This window comes from Solea solea, chromosome 13 (genome assembly GCF_958295425.1).
Source record: "Solea solea chromosome 13, fSolSol10.1, whole genome shotgun sequence".
NCBI lineage: Eukaryota > Metazoa > Chordata > Actinopteri > Pleuronectiformes > Soleidae > Solea > Solea solea.
This window is the reverse complement of record NC_081146.1, coordinates 24,371,085-24,392,667: the sequence shown is the minus strand read 5'-3', so window position 1 is coordinate 24,392,667 and position 21,583 is coordinate 24,371,085. Positions and strand designations below refer to the sequence as shown.

The 21,583-nt window shown below is 40.2% G+C and overlaps 1 protein-coding gene across 1 annotated transcript; it reads left to right on the top strand.

Annotated features, from left to right (window-relative positions):
• The first annotated feature begins 1,231 nt into the window (after positions 1-1,231).
• On the top strand, positions 1,232-21,401 carry smg5 (SMG5 nonsense mediated mRNA decay factor). The gene is made up of 22 exons (XM_058648008.1): positions 1,232-1,673; positions 1,958-2,056; positions 5,599-5,722; positions 6,570-6,726; positions 7,273-7,362; positions 8,073-8,162; positions 8,382-8,460; positions 8,856-8,981; positions 10,565-10,633; positions 10,833-11,059; positions 11,977-12,114; positions 13,761-14,684; positions 14,860-15,029; positions 15,116-15,191; positions 16,362-16,537; positions 17,271-17,429; positions 17,706-17,765; positions 18,185-18,344; positions 18,572-18,662; positions 18,769-18,843; positions 18,947-19,085; positions 19,965-21,401. The coding sequence occupies exons 1-22, from the start codon at positions 1,609-1,611 to the stop codon at positions 20,046-20,048; spliced, it is 3,378 nt and encodes a 1,125-aa protein (XP_058503991.1). The 5' UTR covers positions 1,232-1,608; the 3' UTR covers positions 20,049-21,401.
• Positions 21,402-21,583: the final 182 nt, after the last annotated feature.

Here is a 21,583-nt window from a genome sequence, read left to right as displayed (position 1 = left end):
CGCACAGCTGCATGTGTGCTATACCAGTCATTTATTTTCTCTGCTGCTCGTGTGCTGCCACCAAAATATGGTAATAAAACTGTATTAAAAGGTTTTAAAGATAGATAGATAGATACTTTATTCATCTCACAGAGAAATTCACAGGTAAAAGGTAGTAGTATGCGTACACAAGTAAAAGACCTGTATGTGAAGTTTCATTCCAAGGTCCATTGTCTAATGACTTCAGGTTTTGAACCACGGGTATATTTAATTTTGGGCTATAAACCCTCTTAAATGTTACACACTGGAGCTTTAAGTACAAGAATAATCAAACAAACATACCAAACATACTCATTCTTTTTTTTTTTAATTGTATTATTTTATTTAAAAATGTTTCCACTTGTCATTATTATTTTCTGGTTTTCACATGAACACAGCAACATGAGAGAAGTCGAGAGAAGAAACTTACAGAATATTGCTGCATAGCGGTCTGAAATCTATTTTCTTTTTCTTTTTTTAAAAATAAGTACATTAGACATTTTACAAACATCAAGAGTTTTTACCGCTTGCTTTTTTTGTTCATCACAGTGGCAAGGGTTAAGACATACTGCTCCATTTCTGCTTTGAATCCCTGAAAATGTTGTAAAATGTGTATTTATGGATCAGGAATTTGGCAAGAAATAGGATCAAATTAACAACAACAACAACAATAATAATAATAATAATAATAATAATAATAAAAAGCATCATTATCTTTTCTTTAGTGATCATAACAAATGTAATATTTCTGTCACAGAGAGTGAAGTCAGGAAAACTATTTCTAACTATAAATGAAGTAACTTCTGAGGGAATTCACAAGAGCAAAAGAGATGTGAGTGCAAATCACAAAAAGAGCATTTCACATACAGTAAATGTTGCACTTGATCCTATGCAGAAGAGCTTTTATGGATAAAATTTAATGGATAATTGTTAAAACAATTTCCCCTCGGGGATGAATAAAGTATTTCTATTCTATTCTATTCCAAAACCTGTGAAACAACATAAACTTGTATGTGTTGTTTAACTTTTGTGGTAGGCACCAGACTTTATGTTATTATAGTTATATAGTTCATATTATTAACGAACTTACTCCACTTAAAAGTACTGAAGGAGCATGACAGTAAAGTATTGAATTGAATTGAAATGAGGAATTTAAAGATGATCTGGCAACCCGTGCCATAATCTCGTTATTGCGCTCCACACTCTCGCGACATTCAGGCGGTCACTGCCTGATAGGAGTAATGGCTGCCTTCGTTGCAATGGCTAGAACGGGTAACAACACAAGAGGCATATCAGAGCGTTTTAGCTGACCGGGAAGAGCTCACATCAGCGGGCACCCCCTCCTACCCGGGTTTCAGAGCGGATGGGTAGAGGGGGTCTTGCCAAAGGACACACGAAGCGAAAGAGACTCGGAGGGAAGGAGAGGAAAGCTAACGCCACCTTGATTGCTAGCGTTAGCGGGCTATCAACAGGATTGTCACTGCCGGGGGAACAAACCCGAGGAGCCGTGACAAGTGTGTGTCGCGGGGGTTGGAGGAAGCGGCGACTGAACCCTGGAGCGTGTGAACAAATAACCGGACTTGTTCTAACATGAGTGGACCGGGACAGGACAGCGAGCCAGAGGCGAAAGTCCTTCACATCAAGCGGCTTTATAGGTAAGTTAGCGAGGCCGTTCTGTCAAGCTAACCAAGGTGCTAAGTGATAGCTAACTTCGCGCGTTGCAAATAAAAAAACAAGCCCAAGTCCTCTTCTACTCCATGACACATCAGATCTGAAATGTTAGCCCAACTACCCTGCAGCCTTCGTCAGTGTAAAATGAACGTTATTAGCCACCACTGTCTTTGTTCCAGTGAAACTTAAAAGAAAAGGGAGCTGCCTGTCTGCTAGCGTGCTGTAAATGTTTAGCCTTGTCACAGTTCTAATGTTTAATGTCGTCCAGGGCTGTGGTGGAGTCTGTGCACAAGCTGGATGTCATCATCGGCAGTAAAGCGTCCTACAGAGAGGTCTTCAAGCCGGAGAACATCAGCCTTCGCAACAAGTGAGTGCATGTGTCCATCTGTCAGAACATTTGTTTACATCTTCCTTCGTTTCACGCAAATCCCAAGTCAGCTGATTGCGTGTTTATTTTGCTAACGTGACTCTTTATAACCTGCAGCACAGCTGCTAATCTCAAATCTACCTGCAGTTTATGGACTTCTTTCATTTGCCTGTCTGCGTTCACATCACAGAGTTAACTACAGAAGTCAGAATAATAAATGATTTACCATGCAGGTATTTACATATAAGAATCTTGCCTTGACATTTCATCTATAAGCCCCGTTCAGGTCCTGGTAAAGCTGCAGACACGCTTCACAACGTTCACAGTCGTTACCGATTTTGAAAACACTACACATTAACTGACCGACTCAGCAGATTTTCATATGGACTGAAAGACTGGGGATCATACTTTTAATGACTATGCCTGATGATGGATCACATACTACATTTGTCAAACCAACTGAATGCATCTAAATGCGAGAGCAGCCATGTCTATGTGAGGGTCAGTTTTGATATTCCCATTTCTTCCTGTCGTCTTCGTCTACTGGCACTATTTCCAACCTACTCTTTCATTGGCTGTTGGCAGTGTTAGCAGTTGGGTCATTAATCAATACACACTACCTGATTACGTCTAGAGTCGGTTCAAAAAATTCAGGCACGTTTGACTGACTGCGACTGAGGTCGGGTCGGGTCTGTTACCCGCAAACACAACAGATTTCTGTGCCAACTAGCCATGCCAACTATCCCCTAGTGTCTTGTAGTGTGTCCTCAGCTTAGCATCCGTCCAGATCTGTCTGAAGACAGCTGGACAGCATTAAGTATAATTGTTCTCACCTGGAATTAAAATGCACCTCCGGTGACCACATGTGCTTGGCTCTAGCTTTACCCACACTGTATTCGTAAACACACTGTCATGACTATTCATGTGAACCCAATTATGTTAACTAGTTTGACTGCTGTGAATGGGTTTTGTGTGTCCATCTGTGTATTAGTACGAGTGTATAGATGAGAGAGAGGAGATTTAAGAGTATTTATCTTTGTCATGGAATGTCAAGGGTTATGTGTTTTGTCAGTATTTTAATACATAATGGAAACTAACATGTGGGTGCTGAGAATTGTAAATAAATCTGTGAAATTAAAGCAGGTTAAAGGACCTCAATATTCTCCGATTCATCCCGAGGATGGATTGCTTTCATGCATGCTCAAGAATAAGGCTACATGCATCTCTAAGGCTGCATTTACACTTGATGCCCTTTTGCTAATATGTCATTTTGAATTTCTTTTGAAAAGCTGCTTACATTGTGTTTCAAAAGTGACCCACATCTGAAATCTGCGTTTAAACTGCTTGACAATTAGGCAGACAGCCCACAGGGTCAGCTTTGCTACTGAAAGTGGTGTTATTTTGACATTTAGAAACCCCTTATCTCAAAGGTTAAAAGGGCAGGAAACATTTCATGAGTCCTCTGGCTTGAGGCCTTGTCCTCCTTTGCACCAGTCAAAAGAGAGTCATGTAATCTTGGCTAGTGTCCACATGTTTTCCATCTGCTTATCAGATGTAAATGCACATATCCAATTCATATCCAATTTGTTTTCACTAACGAAAAACTAAGAGACTTGAAACTGACCTCAGAGTATGAGTCCAAGTCACTTGCAGTGTAAATGCAGCCCAAAACATCTCTAAATGTGTTTTTGTGATTGCACCCGATGACACATTCAGGATGCATTAGGGACTTTCAAACCTGTTCTTTGCATGTGATTGAAACTCTCAGGACAGGTGTCAGTATTAGGCCTGAGCAAAAACATCGGTAATGGCCACTTAGTTTGCCACAGTGTTAATATCACTCATTAGGTTAACAGTAGTTTGTAGAAAAGCTCCTGAATATGGATCTGACTCCCAGTCTATCTCATCATTTCTGTCTTGAGCCATGACCAACAAATTAAAACCCACCATATACTGCTCAAATGTGTTTGAATACCTAATCTCAGTCTATAATCAGAATACATAAACAGTTTCACAGAAGCATTCCAAAACATTCCAAACTAGTCCCCACATAATTTTCCTTCCTTCATCACCTGGATGAAAGATAACTAACCTGCTTTTAAACCTGCGATTCCTGTTTCCTATTGTTGGATTTAGTAAGTAAACATGCTTCTGAAGAAAGATGTTCTTGATATAACCAGTTCATTCCCACCTGTCTAGTCAAAAGGATCACTGGAGATTCGAGAAATACATTCAGAACAGTAACTCAGAAATTACCTTCGGGTCAGTGTGGTAATTAGGCTGGTTACTAAATTGTTAGTGAAGTGATTTGCAGTCTCGCATTACAGTTCTTGTTAAATGCAGCCACATGTCCATTTGTGCCTCTTAATTTTATCAGTGTATGTACACGAACATGTGATCTCTTAAAGATTTAAGGAAAGTAAGTTAAAGATAAATTTAGCTTTAGTCGCACAGCCAGCGAAACAGCATGTATGCAAACTGAATACAATAAAATGAAAGCACACAATGAGAAAGAGGAAGTAAATGTGTGAAACAGTCATAGGTGTCTACACAGACACAGATGGAGATCATTCTGCTCAGTGTCTATAGGAAGTTTGTACATTTCTGACTTCTGATTCATTGACTAGGTGGCCTGTCACTGTTGTCGGGACAAATGTGACTTTAATTATTATTTAATTAAACAGTTACCAACTACTTTTTTACATTTTTAAATGTTTTTCTACAAAAGACGCACATCTTCTCTAGTTCTGTCTTCTACCTGTGAATATTTTCTGCTTTTCTTCTTGGTCATGTAAATTACAAATGAGAATCTTTTTTGTTTTTGACTGTCAAAGAGACAAATACAAAGTTTTCCACCCTCAGCTCTGGGACATAACATTTTATAGTCCAAGCGATTCATCACTTAAATTGTCAAGTGAAACAAAAAAATATCTACAATAATTTGTTGCATTTCGTTGGACACACCATTAAGATTATATTTGAATGTGACGTGATTTCACACATGTATTCAGAGTCATCGTAGTGAAGTGTAAGATCTGTGTCTGGATGGGGTCTGGGTAGTTCGCTGTCAACCTATAACTAACATAACTGAACCAGATGTTTTCAAAACAGCTGGAAAACATCTGAAGGGGTGATGCCTGGGTCACACATAAATGATGTACACCTTCTTGTTTGCTGGGAATTATCTGTATGATTCTTCTTTTTTTTGAAAATGTTCAAAAATGTTAATCGGTTTTCTAAAAGGTTTTGTTCCAAAAACAAATCAGTTGATATATGAAGCAGATGTTTCAACAAATAACTGTGTAGCTCCAGTGTTAATCATTATATTATTGCTCTCTGGCGACATCATAAGCTTGAACCAGCAAAGGTCAACATACCATGCGACAACGCACAAAAAATCAAAAGGTTTTCAATCCTGTAATTCTTTTCTCTTCCTGTGTAAACTTCTCTTGTGAAATTAAATAAATCCATTGGTCCTCAAGTCAAACCAGTCAACCCATCACCTCCTTAACTCATGCGTGTGTGCGTCTGTGTGCTTTCAGGCTGCGAGAGCTTTGTGTGAAACTGATGTTTCTCCACCCTGTCGACTACGGCCGCAAGGCGGAGGAGCTGCTCTGGAGGAAGGTTTACTACGAGGTCATCCAGGTCATCAAGACCAACAAGAAGGTGAGCGGTCCTACATCTGTGGAACATGCCTTTGCATGTGTTTGCAAACTGCTGTTTCTTGCTTGTTAGCTGGCTCAACACACTGGTTATTGGTTAAAGGTCAACTTAAACAGGACATCTGCTGTTCTGTCGTCACTGGCTCATAAAGTATTCACAGGCTGAGCCAGCGGAAACCAAACCTTTAAAAAATGGCACTTTGCTTTAGTATTTGACCAACACGGTAAAAGGATCACTATCACAATCAAATGTAGCTGGGTCATTTCTCAGCTGATTTTTTTTTTTGCTATAAAAGAGTTCATATCTTGTGCTTTAAAATATTCATAAACTGCTTATTAAATTTGGTGCATTTTCCTTAACTGTTGATTAAAAAAAAAAAAAAAAGAAAAGGGTTCATAAATGTCACTCAGTCTACATTAGATTGTGAAACTCCACCTCTTTTTCCTCATACTGCGTTTCTATCATGGTATGGTTCGTTTGGTATAGTCCCGTACAGTGTGGAAGGGACAGGTACCAAAGAGTGGAACGGTTGGAAATGCAAAGAAAAAATACATACTGTACCGAACCGTTCCACACGGCTTTAAGAGTCTAGTTGCTCTCGAGCTTTCCGATACCACAACTCCATATTCCGACATTTGCTGCTGTCTCAGCTTTACTTGCTCTATGTAACTGTCGTACTTTCACCTTCCCTCCATCAGTCGTAACTGCTACACTGAGAAACAAAGATTTGTGAAGCTGATGGGCATAATCGGCACTGTGTGAACTTATTTGACAGTTTATATTGTGATTCTGGTCACACCTTTTGTAATGTTTCACCTTGTCCGATTTCCTTCTCTTTCCTTCAATGCAGCACATCCACAGTCGCAGTGCTTTGGAGTGTGCCTACCGCACGCACTTGATCGCCGGCGTGGGTTTCTACCAACACCTGCTGCTCTACATCCAGTCCCATTACCAGCTGGAGCTGCAGGACTGCATCGACTGGACGCACGTCACAGACCCTCTGATCGGTCAGATGCTCAAAAACACCCTCATGCAAACATAGATCAGACGAGCTGCATTTAATTTGATCATTTCTTTGTTCATGTAGTGTATCCGTCTAAAGTGATCTCTAATTTTCTATATATTTAAGTAGGAATTGAGAATTTACAGTAGAATATAATGAAACTTTTTGTTTTATGTCAAGTGATAAATAATTGTCCATGAGTTTGTTATTAATGGTTTAGTCAGGAATGAGTGTTTTGAAACTTGTGCGTTTAATATTTAAGATTTTAGTGACATGAGATTATTTTAGAGCCACAAAGGAAAAATACAACAAATACATACAGTGGTTTATCATTGGCCACTTAAAACAGAAGAACCTTCTGACATGTAGAGAAGGAGAATTAATATAGACTGTGTGGAAAATGTTGACTTGTTGTCTGATTCCAAACGGTTGCTTTGCTGAAATATTATCTGTTTGCATTGTTATATAAATCTGACGCCCGTCTAGATGAGTGCATCAACTAAATGAAATGTAAAACAAAAATGTGTTGGGTAAATTTTTTCCCACACAGGCCGAAAGAAACCAGTGTCTGCCTCCCCCAAGGAGATGGAGTGGGCACAGATGGCGTGTCATCGCTGTCTGGTGTACCTCGGAGATCTAGGTAATAACATGATAACGCCGCCTTTGTAGCCAGCTTGTCGAGTTGTGAGACAGCATGCGTGTCATTCAGTGTGGGAAATCTTGGCTCCGCTGCAGAGTTTATTTGGCAGGTGCACTGCTTTAGATTTATCTGTGACAGAGATATTGAATTTCAATGATTGAACTGGATGCTAGCTAACTCTAGTCTGTTGTCTGCATTTGTGTACATTAGAGCTGCAACTAACGATTATTTTCATAATCGATTAATCTGTCGATTATTTTCTCGATTGATCGTTTGGTCCATAAAATATCAGAAAACCTTAAAAAATGTTGATCTGTGTTTGTCAAACCTCGAAATGATGATGTTCTCAAATGTCTTGTTTTAAGAAGCTTAAACGATCAGAAATCTTGTTTTAATCATGAAAAAAACTTTTGATTATCAAAATAGTTGTCGATTAAATTAATAATCGATTAATAATTGATTAATCGTTTCAACATTGTTCACCTCCTCTTATGTGTTCATAGAGATTTAAAATCCATAACAAGTTACTCTTGCTAAAATGTCTATTATGTCTACTTTTATTATTATTTAATTCTGTCAGTTTAAATGTTGCCGCTGCTTTTTAATTTCTATTTTAGACTGTACTTTGTAAAGTGTTTGTAAATTATCAAGCTTTTTCCGATAAAAAGTATCTATTTTTTTACTACTATTTGATGGGTTTTCCTCTGCAGCCCGTTACCAGAATGAGCTTGCCGGTGTGGAGGCTGAGCAGCTGGCTGAAAGGTTTTATCATCAGGCCCTTTCTGTCATGCCACACATGGGTGAGTGTCTTAAAATATAGTATTATTTTATATTTTTTTTAGAATGAATGAATCTGTTAATTGCCTTCTCGATGAGTTGATTGGTATTTTAGAAGCTTATCGATGTTGTGGTTTAATAATGGGAAATATAGTAACTGAAGATGGAAGATTGTTACACATACATTCTGTTTACAATGCTATTAAAGTCTTTCACCATTTTCTTTATTTACTTGTGTAAAGGAATGCCTTTTAACCAACTGGGCACATTGGCAGGAAGCAAGTTCTACAACGTCGAAGCAACCTACTACTACCTACGCTGGTGAGAAAACTTTTTCTTATGTGCCATTGCAGTGCCGTGCAAAAGTATTCAACCCCATTGTCGTTTCTCCCATATTCTATAATGTTTTTAGGGGGCGGTTGTGTCATTTGATTTATATGACTTACCTGCTACTTTGAAGGTGTTTTGTAGAGCATTTACAGCTTCAAGTCTCTCGGCCCTCTCAATGCAATTTTTGGAATCTATTTTATTTTCAAATTTCTCTTTATTCGCTTCCAATTTGGACGTATTTTGTGTAAATTCAGTCCATGATATCCCAAAATTCTGTAGAAAAGGAAACCTGCCAAAGAGGTGAATACTTTTGCATGTCATGTTTGAAACTAAGCCAGATCTCATAAGTAACTAAGTTCCTAACAGATGCTTCTTTCCGTGCTCAGCATCCAATCAGAGGCCCCCTTTGAGGGCGCCTATGGCAACCTGAAGCGTCTGTTCGACAAAGCTGCTAAGATGTACCATCAAGTGAAGAAGCAGGAAATGAAGAAGCTGTCTCCATCTCGTCAAAGGTGAGGAGCATTTCTGTGGGTTTGATTTCTGACCACGTCTGAAAACCTCGGCAGATCCCTTACACTTCATATGACGCCAGGATAAATGATACTGGGCTTCCTTTAGATTATGGCCTCCTCTCATAATGCACTGGCTAATCAGTCTGGAATAAACAGGATATTTTGTCTTCAGTGTTTTGATACCCCAGAGTAATTCTAATTTAGTCCCATTTCATATCGGGGTCTTTTATATAATTATTGACTTGTGTTCTCTCCCTTTTAATCAGAAACACTCTTTAACTATTGTTGGGATAAAACAGCGTCTCGCCACTGATGGGATTAGATGATTGATGATCCCTGTGGGGAAATTAGTTTGTTTCAACAGCAGCTGCAGCAGGAATTAAAGACAAAAGGAATAATTTAGAGCTTTGTGCTTCAGGAAGCATAGATGCCTCTTTTTTTTTTTCTTCTCCACAATGGCGTCCAAAACATTTCACAGAGACATTTGAATGGGGTGATTTGTTTTTGGGTTTTTTAAAGATGCAGCGTCAACCATGATTGATGGCACTTTTTGTCACCAGGAGTATTTACATGGTGGTGCATGCAGAAATTTAGATTAACAGATTGTTTGCCACTTGGAAAGAACACGGTCATACGTACGAGAGTACGGTCATTGTGAACATCACCTTTTATAATATATAATATATAATAAATAAAACATAAATGCAGCAATTTCTAATGTTAATTAAGGTCTGTGACCTAAATATACACAAGAGGGATGTAGAAGTTAATTATTAAATATCTCGGAACATAATTCAAGTCAATATAACGCTGTGACCTCAGAGCTAACACTAATACTGATGATGATAATACATGTACCAGCGTACTGTGTGTTATATATATATATATATATATACTTTTCATAATTGATTAATCTGCCAATTATTTTCTCGTTTCGTCTATTACTTTTTTTTTTTAGAATTTCTTAACCAGAAACCAGAAAATATTCACACTGAAGAAGCTGAAAAATCAAAGAACTTTCATTGTTTGGAGAAAAAAATCGATAATCAAAATAGTCGGCGATCATTAAGCGATCATTTAATAATCGGGTCGTCGCGTTGCAGCACTACTTGGAGGTGAACTCTATTTGTTCAAATGTTGTCATTCTTCATGATACTTTCAAAAATTGTGACTAGATTCATGTGCTTTTATTATAAATTGTAAACCTGATCCTAATCCGTCTAGGTTAGGTTCAGTCATTTGGTTGGTAAAAAGAATTGATTTGATGCTTTGATGAATAAAACTGATAGATCTACTGTTTATATTTTTATGTTTTACTGCAACGCTTGATCATGTATGTGTTACATCTAGGCATGGCAAGCTAAGCTAAGCTAATGTTAGCCTGGTTAAGGATGGTGGGGAGTGATTGCGTAAGGGTTAAGTTTGAGTTTGAACACAAAAACCATCATGCCGCTAGGGTTTGGTTTGTTTTCTCTGTGCTTCAGACAGAACCGTAGAGAAATGCACTCTGCTTTCCACACTCATTTTCACCAAAGAAAAAAAGAGTTGTTTGTTATTTATTAGTGTCTATTGTTTTGCTGCAGATCAAAAGACATCAAACGCCTCCTGGTGAGCTTCATGTACCTGCAGAGCCTCCTGCAGCCCAAGAACAGGTGAAACACCAAAGTTCACACTGTAAAATTTATCATTGACTCTACTGTATTTTTAATGTTTAACCCCTTTATTGGCATTTTTAAGACATGTACAAAAATCATGAGTCAAATACTTACATACATAAATGGACACTAGATGATTCCTGGTGTGTTTATTGCGCAACCAGCTGTTTTATAATTCCCACTGTTTCTCCTGCAGTCTGATGGAGACTGAGGTGACGTCACTCTGCCAGTCGGTGCTGGAGGACTTTAACCTGGTGCTGTTCTACCTGCCGCCTATCACACATGGTGGCGCTCACCAGTCGCCGAGTGAGGAAGAGGAGGAGCAGCAGCACAGTGACAGCTCCTGCCCCGTGCTGCCTGACACCCTCGTCTTTAAGATGGTCGTCACTTGTCTGATGGTGGTGCACAGCCTGAAGAGGGGAGGTCGGTGTTGCTCTGATTTTTATTGTTAAGTCAGTATATGTGAGCACGTTTTTGTGAGTTTTTTGTGTTGAAAATGTTGTGTGCCTCCTTGGGAATTCAACTTTATGAGTTATTAACCTGTTAAACGTCCAGTGTTTAATAATTAGTGACATCTAATGATGAGAATGCTCACTCCTCCCATTCCCAAGCATGTCCTGGAACTAGAGTGTCCTTTCTCCCACCTCTCTGGCATTTACCCTTCCTCCTTATTTGGTGTTTAGCACAGACAGCCGGCATCTGATTTATGTGCAGTCTTCCTCATTTTATGTAATAATCATCTGCTTCAGTACAAAAAAGTGGGTGTATTCAGGGCTGTATATAAAGGCTGTATGTGTGTGTGTATGTGTATATATATATATATATATATATATATATATATATATATGTGTGTGTGCGTGTTTATATGTATATGTGTGTATATATATATATATGTGTGTATATATATGTATATACATATATACATGTATGTGTGTATATATATGTATGTGTGTGTATATGTATATATGTAAGATGACTGTCATAAATATGGCTTTTTGTGTTTTAAGATTTTAAGATAATTTTATAATCTTCATGTTAATAACTTATGTATAACATTAAATTTGTAAAAACATTTCTGTACCAATTCTTCGAGGACCTGCATAGGTCTCACAAGAGTATTTGTGATCAATTATCTCCAAAATTGAAACTGGGGGGCAATTGTAATTGGTATTTAGAAAAGCAAACCTAAAGATATGAATTGACTACACCTTGTTATTTTTTTTAAGGTGTGCATGTTTTACCGCCTTCTGAAAACAATCATCTACTAGTAGACATTTTATTTAAATAATTTTTTTTAAATTTGTCTCATACTGATAGTTGTTGGTGTGTTGTTTCGTTAGGATCGAAGCAGTACAGTGCATCCATCGCATTCACTCTGGCCCTCTTCTCCCACCTGGTGAACCACGTGAACATCCGGCTGCAGGCTGAGCTGGAGGAAGCGGAGAGCCAGGTGCCTCCACTTCACACTGATGCCACTGGTGAGAGAGAAACTCTTATCTGCACAGTTTTCAACTCCCTGGGTTTGCAAATTAATTGGAAGTGCTTGAGTTTATTTACAGGGCCTCTTACATGTGCTTGGAATTCTTGAAAGCACTTAAATTTCACAACAAATATCTGTCTGACTAAATATCACTAAGTCACTTAAATTACTTTCACTTCCTCGTCCTGATGCTAAAGGAGTTTGAACTGGAGTTGAACTTGAGGTCATTTGAGTCTGGTCAGGCGGTGACGGTCAAGTGAAAAAAGTCCAACTGTAGATGATATGAAACTAATCAAGCTGGCTGTTGAATGGTGTCGGGTTACCATGGTTACCGTTTCCCGTGCGACTGCGATTCTCATTTATTAAATTTTTTTCCATACGTGTCGTCGAGCAAAAGACATGACAGTGTCATGTCTTATAATTACTTGGCAACATAATGGCATACAAAGTCAGTATTTAACATACTTGTTAAAAGTTGTATTTTAAAACCGTTTATTTACATAATAAGCATCTAATAATTGGTATTCAGATGTTTAATATTGACTGAAAAATTCTCAGAAGTTTGGAAATTTGAATCAGGAAAAGTATGGAATTTTGAAATAGAAAATGTGTAGGAACTCTGTTTTGTTACGGAAAGATGGATGTGTAGTTCTCAATAAAAAAAACCCACATCTGATGCAAAATTAATCTATAAATATTAAAAACAAATAAACACGGTTAAAATGCGGTTAGTTGCTGCTGTGTGGTTCAACAAGCAGTTGAACAGGTTTACCTAATACACTGGCTGGTGAGTGTAGTAGTGTGGTTTTAGTGATGTATTCTAATCCTGCCATTATGAAACACAATTGTGGTTGTTTACACTCATAAAAATCTCTTTTAGTGTGGAACAATATTGAGCTTGTGTATATTCATCATACATATGGAGTTTACCACGGCTGTAAGGTGCTGGGAAAATGTGAAAATGGACCTTGAAAGTGCTTTAAATTTGACTTTGGAAGAATTCCTCTGAGCGATGTTGTTTCAGAGGAGGGAGAAGCAGAGAAGGAACACAATATTTGGCATTTTTTTTGTTTTGTCATTTAGAAAACGTATGCATTTAGCCTGGTGGGGGCTTTTATGAGCTTCTCTAAAGCCTGTGCGTGTTGTAACAGTAACTAACCTTCCTCTGCGTCTCAAGCTGTACTTGAGTTTGAGATCAATGGGCCAGGAAAGTCCTTGAAAGTCCTTTTATAATGTGATTTTTAAGTAGGTGTGGGAACACTGAACTGTGAGAAAGTGCTGAAAAAAATCCTGATTAGTCAGCACAGTACAGGAAATCTTCCAGCCTGCTGCATAGATCAATGCATCAATCCCAATGTATCCTCATCAGCAACATCTTTTAGGATTAAAGTGCTGTTCTTTTTGTTTTAAATCTTGTGGGACAGCAGTGTGAGAAGTTTCCACCTTATTAAAATGTATTTTTCCACTTACACCTTGGCTCAGCTGTGGAGAGCAGTTTTATTGACTGTGTCTGATATTCTCTTTAAAGAAGAAATCAATCAGGAATATTAGTGAAACATCTTTTTAGAAGCAGAGAGCATTCTGGAGCATTGAACACAAATTTAATTTATTTTTTTTAAATGTGAACGTTTCCTCTTCATCTAGATGATCTGGAGATCAGGGATTTGGCATCTTTACCGACGGATCACTCCGAAGAGAAGCCTCTGCAGAATGGCTCTCTGGAGCAAGAAGATGAAGAGGAGGAGGAGGCAGCTAAGGAGGAAGATGGCCCCGAGAAGGTTGTTGCCATGAAGCAAAGCAGCGTGGACGAACAGCGCAAGGCTGAAGACGACAAACAGAGGCAGAAGAAGAAATACACTCGCCTGTCTCGACTCCGCCGACGGCGCTGTGCTCACAAGGACGGCCGAGGAGAGGACGACAGTGACCTCAGCGAAGGCTTTGAGAGCGAAGACGACGAAGACGATGACGAGGAGAAGCGCGGACGTTGCGATTCAACTGGTGGCACCGCAAAAAGAGCCCCTCTCAACTCGTCCTCTGTCAGAAAGGAGACAAAGAGAGACCCCCTGGGTGAGGAGGGCAGCTGGGGGAGTGGCTCCGAGGAGGAGGAGGAAGGAGGAACAGCGTTTGATGTTGAGACCGACTCTGACATGAACAGCCAGGAGTCCCGCTCAGACCTGGAAGACATCGAAGACGCGGAGAGCTCGGACAACTTGGAGGGTCAGGCTCGAGAGCACCAGGATGAAGAGGAGGACGAAGAGCAACCTAAGGAAGAAGGAGGCGAGAGGAACGGCGACACTCCTCCGACTACCAACGGGCCGCTGTTGCCCACCGACTCCAGCATCAGCAGTAACCTCCAGGCCATGTCCTCACAACTCTTTCAGGCCAAACGCTGCTTCCGCCTGGCACCGACCTTCAGTAACATGCTGTTGAGGCCTCAGGCCTCGTCCTCCGTGGATATTCCCACCTCCACTGATGCTTCGGCTCCGCCCTCCCAAGAAACTCCGCCTCCTCCAGGGGAGTCCTCCAGCGACATCAACCCTGGCACTGCCAACGGAACCAGTGAACATGGTAATATGCTTTTCAACTAAAAATGGAGCTCTAAATCATATGTGTGCTGTTTTTAATTTGACGAGAACAAAAATTAAACTGCAGCCTTTCCGTTGTTAGTGAATGACTTTTAGTGATGTCAAAGATTCCCTTCAACTCGTTTTTTGTTTTGTTGTTCTCCCACCCTTCTCTTCAGATTTGGATTCTGATTCAGAGGGGAGTGAACCCAGTTCTCAGTCCGTGCCCAGTGAGAAAACCCTCCTGGAGAAGCTGGAGATCTTGACCAATCAGGGTTTGATCCAAGTGGTGAAGGTCTTTGTCGACTGGCTAAGGACCAACACTGATATTATCCTCATGTGTGCACAGGTAAGACGACAGCGCCTCCTGTTATGACCATGAAACTCTGGGGTGGAGTATATTTAGCCGACTGTAATCCACTGTTCTCTCTGCAGAGTTCTCAGAGTCTGTGGAACCGACTGTCTGTCCTGCTCAACCTGCTGCCAGATGGAAACAAGATGCTCGAGGCTGGTGAGTTACTGACACCATTGGGTTCATAAAGATTCAAATTTTTGCAGAACTGATAGAAATCATCTATTTCTACTCCTAAATCTTCAGTTATTCTTTTGGGTTTGCACAGAAAAGGTTAAAGTACTGGTAGTAAACAAGCTGCCATTACTGTGGTAGTGAATCCCCTTAGAATGTTCACTTTGCAATGGAAGTCGGGAATAATCTGTGTCGTTGCTGCTTCAATATTAGTATAATATAAAATTCATCTTTGGAAAAAAACGACCGGACAAACTGAAATGCACAAACCTTTTTTGCTGGACTAGTGTCTCTGTGCTTAACAGAACTAAAGCGGGTTACAGAGGTCAAACATGATTGTAAATTAACATCCAAAAATCTAGTCTAGTCCTAACTAACTATATCTACACAGACAACATCAAGTGTGTTGCACAGTACATCATTTATTGAAATTTGATGGTGCCGTCCTTTTTCTGCATTTTTTTCATGGCTGATTTCACAACCGTTGTTGTATCATTTAAAATAACATTGTTGTGTAATGTCAGTATTGCTGGTCGTGGTCCACTGTCTGATTTGTGTATATTTCTTCCCGAAAAAAATACTATCAAGTCACTACAGCTGAGAGGTCCATAATACACTGAAGAATCTAAATATTTAAAGGTTCTATATTAGCACTTTGTGCAGTACTGTATGTCCCCACTTAAGAATATTATGTTTTAGTTTGAGGTTTTGCTTTATTGAATATTTGTTTGTTGTTATGTGTTTACAATGTTTTAAGGGACAAAATTAAGCCAAAGAAGGAGCATTTTTAGGAATATGTGGAATAAAACGGTCAAGAAATTTGTTTGAGAAAATTCAAAATCACAGAAAATTCAATAAGCATGATATATATGTGTTTTCCCCATGTTTGAAACCATACAGTAGTTGTGTAATTGTGATATTATTTGATATATTTCAGTTGTATAATGAATTTCTGGTGTGGTTTGTTGAAATCATTGAAATCATAAATCTTATTTGTCCATGCAGTTTTGTCATTTGTTATATTAGTTCATATTTTTGCATGTACTTTATACATATGATACACTCTACACCGTTGATACGCTGAATATTTCTCGTTTCATTCTTTTTTTTTTTCTCTCACTGATGCCTCTGTTTGTGTGTGTGTGTGTGCTGCAGAGCTTGGTCTGAACACAGAGTTGACGCAGCTGTTAAATGAGTGTGAACAGCCCGGTTTGGTCCAGACTCTGCTGCTGCCCGAGGACGTGGCTCTGCGACACTTGCCTGCTCTCGGCGTTGCTCACCGCCGCCTTGATTTCAGCCGCCGCAACACCTCCCTCAGCCCCCTGCAGGAGGTGAACTCATGCGCTCACACAGAAACACACAGCGGATTGAATTAAATCAGCTCAACATTATATAGACTGGAGTTGCACTGAACAGCTATTTTCGACATCAATTAATAGGGTTAGGGTTTGGTTTAAAAGAAATTCAGAATATGATAACATGTTTATCAGTGTTTCTTTGTCACATGGAGCAAAGAAAGCAGAGCATTTTCACATTTAAGAAGCTGAAGAATCAGAAAACTTAACCCCAATGGATTAATTGATCATCGATTATTAATCGATTACTAAATTAATCGACAACTATTTTGATAATCGATTAATTGGTTTTAAGCTTTATTCATGATTAAAACCAGAGTTCCGATTGTTTAAGCTTCTTAAATGTGAATATTTTCTTCATTTTTTTGCTCTGGATAACAAAGAAATCATTAAAAGTTAATCATTTTGGTTTGTGGACAAAACAAGTCATTTGAGAACATCATCATTTCCAGGTTTGACGAACACTGATCAACATTTTTTACACCAAATGATTAATCTTGAAGATAATCGACAGATTAATCGATTATGAAAATAACTGTTAGTTGCAGCTTTCTGTGTGTAGTGGCTGCTTAAACGACATTATGAGGCCTTTGATAATTCCACACCAAAGGACCTTTTTCTTTTGGCGCGTTCCAAACAGAACATGTATACAAACTCACAACAAATCTCTGTACTAAATTATAAATGATCTGCCGTCTCTTTTCTCCAGTGTGTGGTGCGAGTGTGTTGCATTCGCAGTTTTGGCCACTTTGTAACAAATCTTCAGGGCAACGTGCTTCACTTCAACCCAGAGGCGGGAATCTTCACCAGCATCAGCCAGTGTGAACAGGACAATCTGGTGCAACAGGCAAAGGCCCAGTTCAGAATGGTGAGTGACCAGAGGCTGCAAGTCCGTCCCGTTATTCTACTGCAGAGTTTTAAAAGCGCAACAGAAGTGATGTGCAACTTCATTGTGATAATGTTTACACGGTAAATATTAAGCTCATTCTGTGTATATTCTAGTTATTCTCTGTCTATACACTGCATATACTATACATTATATATTCATAGATTTTAAAATGCTTATCATTGATTGCATTTACTGAACGGTCTTTATTTTTTGTGCCATTTAATGTTGACTTCCTTATCGTCTTTGTTCGTCCAGGCGGAGGAGGAGGCGCGTCGAAATCGCTTAATGAGGGATATGGCCCAACTTCGATTACAGGTTTTTAAGCCCAACGTTTTATTTTGTCCTGCGTGTGAAATCCTGGATGTAAAAAAACACACACACACATCATTTCATTAACTCCAAGAATGTCACACTAAAAATGGATGTGCTTGGCAGAGATGCATAAACTCATGAGTCAGTGCACTGTTAATTACAGGGGTCATTTAGTAAAATGACCCCTGTAATTAACCGTGCACTGAGCTCGATGAATCTTGTAATTTATTATTCTTGTAATTTGTATTCTTGGTTTTACCTTCATGCCTACATGAGTTGAGTCACTGCGACGCCGATTGTACCTAATAAATTGGCAGAGTGTATGTGGAGCATTACAGCCACAGACATTATCATATTATCATCATCAGATCATGAGCTGATGGCTTTCCCTCTCTCTCTCTCTCTCTGCCTGATCCTTGTAGTTGGAGGTGTCGCAGCTAGAGGGCAGCCTTCAACAGCCCAAGGCTCAGTCGTCCATGTCTCCTTACCTGGTGCCAGACGCAGCTGCTCTCTGCCACCACCTGAACCTCGTCCGACAGCTGGCCGGCAGCGGCTGCTTCATCATCATCATCCCACGGACAGGTCAGTGCACCTCTGACTCCGCCTCTGACTCTTCTGAGCAGCAGCAGGAGGTGGAGGAGAAAGGGATGAGATGTTTCCTGCTGTCGCTGTTGTGTCACTGAACCAAGGAAGTGGATGGAAACTCTTCGATTATTTCAAAGATTCTTTTAATGAAGGGACAGCAGACCATGAACCTGTATCCACTTCTTATCCAAACAACATCAAGGGATTTTTGTTCTTTGTTGCAGTAATCGATGGACTTGACCGACTGAAGAAGGAAAACCCTGGTGCGAGGGACGGCATCCGCTTCCTGGAGTCTGAATTTCGCAAAGGCAACAGGTGTGTGTGTGTGTGTGTGTGGGTTCTACTGAATCTCCTCCCGCTGTTCTTTCCAAATTATATGCAAGGCTGTTTTTTAAACTGCTGTTTATTCACGCTGCTACAGGTACATACGCTGCCAGAAGGAGTCGGGTCGTAGTTTTGAAAGAGACAAGCTGAAACGGCAGGACGTGGAAGCCTGGTAAGACTTTTACTTCTGTTGAATGACTGTTGCGTTCTGATTTTTTTTTTGGACGTCTCGGAGGTCGTTGACGGGACGGGGGTCCCCTCTTTTGTCTTTCCAGGCATCTGTATAAGATGGTGGACAGTTGTCGTCAGTTAACCGTCTCCCAGAACAACGGAGATGAGGACACGGCCGGCATGGTGACCATTCTGACCGGCCATCAGGTGGAGGAGCTTTGCAATCGATCAGCAGCTATGAAGGTGAGTCGCGCGCTGTATTTTCAACATTTCGCAAGTTGTCGAACACGCGGTTCCCACGGGAAAAAGATTTCAAGGCCCATGAAAGAGTTTGAGAATTGCCCTAAACAGACATGGGTCCTTGAAATTGCTTGACATTTCTGCAAGAATGAAGTGGTTGATATTTAGGTAAATGTCCTTGTTTGTTACAACGACACCTACTTCAGGCCCTGCATTGCTTGATGCATGCAGATTACTGTGGTTGTGGACTCTGTGTCCACTGTCTCTCTGCCGTTAATGTGAGATTCCGCGGAGAACAATGACCGAGTAACGTTACGCAAGAGAGTGAGCAAATGACAGCGTGATGTCTGGGAAATGGAAATTCAAAGATCTCTGTCTCACCAAAGAAAATTACACAAAGACTGACTTGGATCAAGATCCCAAAAAGGACAATCACTTGTCTACAAAAGCGGACGCGATGGGCGAAGCGGCTCTTACAAGTTGCGCTCCCATCTTAAGCTGTGTCAGCACATTCAGTCCTTGAAATTTGGGGGAATTGGTCCTGGAAGGTCCTTGAATTTGATCACTTTGTTCTTTTGAATAATTAAAACAAGTTGTCTGACTTGACGGAAGTTAATATTTTAGCACAAGTTGTAAATGACGCCGCCTCTGCTCTGCTGTTGTGTATATACTCAAACGCTCCTTTAGTCAGGTCTGATAGTTTTGCTTGACAGAGCCTGTTTTCAGAAAATAACAATCAACAAAAGTTACATACCTGAGCTTTACGGTCAAATATTTGTGTGCAATCAACTTCTGGCTTTGGGGAGTTTTACAGAATAATCTGTTGTGATCTACACAGCGATTTTTATTGAAGTGGATTTTTGTTTTTTCCCCTCCTGCCAGACGGCGTTGCAGGCAGCTAGCTCGGCGGGCATGGAGCTAAAGAATATCGTGGATTTCTACCGGCAGTGGAAGGAGATGGGCTGAGAGGTCAAAATGGCGGCAGCTGTCGGTGCTGCGAACAGCTGATCGATCACAACACTCGCTCCCTCTCTCTCTCTCCCACTCTTTTGTGTATCTGCGTCTCCGAAGGGCAAAAAAAAAACAAACAAAAAAACAACAACCGACATGTAAAAGCGGTGTGGAAGGAAGAGTTCAGGCTTAGAGAGCTGGAAAAGGGAAGACAGTGGAGTAAAAAAATTAAAAAATAACAAGAAGAGACAAGCGAGGGGGGAGGGGAAGTGGCACTAAAAGAATAACAGCGGCACATCGGCCACTTCCAATCCTTTTAACATAAAGAGTGACCCCTAGTGGTTGGGGTGAGGGAAATGGTGGGGGACGCGAGACAACTTTTAAAGTGCCCCTGGTTCACACCCTAACCAGGAATACACTGTATATGTTAGCAAAACGAGTACATACGTGTCGAGAGAGAAACCGCGCTCGTGCACGCACACACAAACACACACACACACACACACACACGAACACACTCGCGCTCAGATGAGTCCATATAGATATTTAGAGCGGTAGTGGTTTGGATTTTCTGTTCCATCCCTTTTCCCCCTTCTTCAGTCTGTATTTGAGAAACAGGGTCGAGAAGGTTGGAGCCTGATCGGGCGACGTTTTTGTAAACTAGCGGGCGATGATGACGACAAACGCACACACACACACACACACAGACGGTGACAGTGGAGACGCCCAGCCTTCGAAATCAGACGAGCGCTCTCGCAGCTCGTTGGCGGGTAAAGGTTGAGGCCGGATGTACAATTCTTCGGGATCGGTTTCTTTCCTATGTGGCTTTTTTTTCCGATTAGTTTTTTTTCTTTATTTGCAGTGTACTTTTTGTGACCAGTGACTTATGTATTGTGCTAAGAGAAAAGAAAAAAAAGACACGACAGGCGTTTGCCCTGTGAGAGGTTTTTAATTTGGATTTTATTTTTGTACCCAAATGACGTTTATTTTGCTTTTTTTTTGTAAGCTAAATTTGAGTGACATGTGTAAGGGAAAGGATTTGATGACGCCTGTGGATCCTCTGAAGTAGAATTAAAACAAAAAAAAGAAGGATTCTGATTTTATTTATCACAGTGTCGTGTTAGACCGAGGAGCTGGTTAGCGTCACGTTGTAGCTAATCATCGAGAGAGAGGAGGGGACTGGCTGATTCTTTTTTTTTTTCTCCCTCCCTTGAGGAATTTGGGACCCCATGTAAACTCCTAATAATGTATCCCATCAACATCAGCATTTCCATAGTGACTGTCCCATCATACACCATGCAAAATAGAAACCCGTGTATGTGTGTGTGGCCATGCATTGAACAATAAAAAGGAACTCATAAGATGATGTTGGCGTCTCTCATCTGGATCATTTCTGTGCTGTTTCTGTTTGATCATCACACAAATATCCGTTTATTCTCCGCGTACTCGAGTATAATATGGTTTTAAACACACAGCAATCATATCAATGTTTCCATACACACACAACTTATGTTATGTGACTTTTTCAGACATTTAGACACAATCCAGAA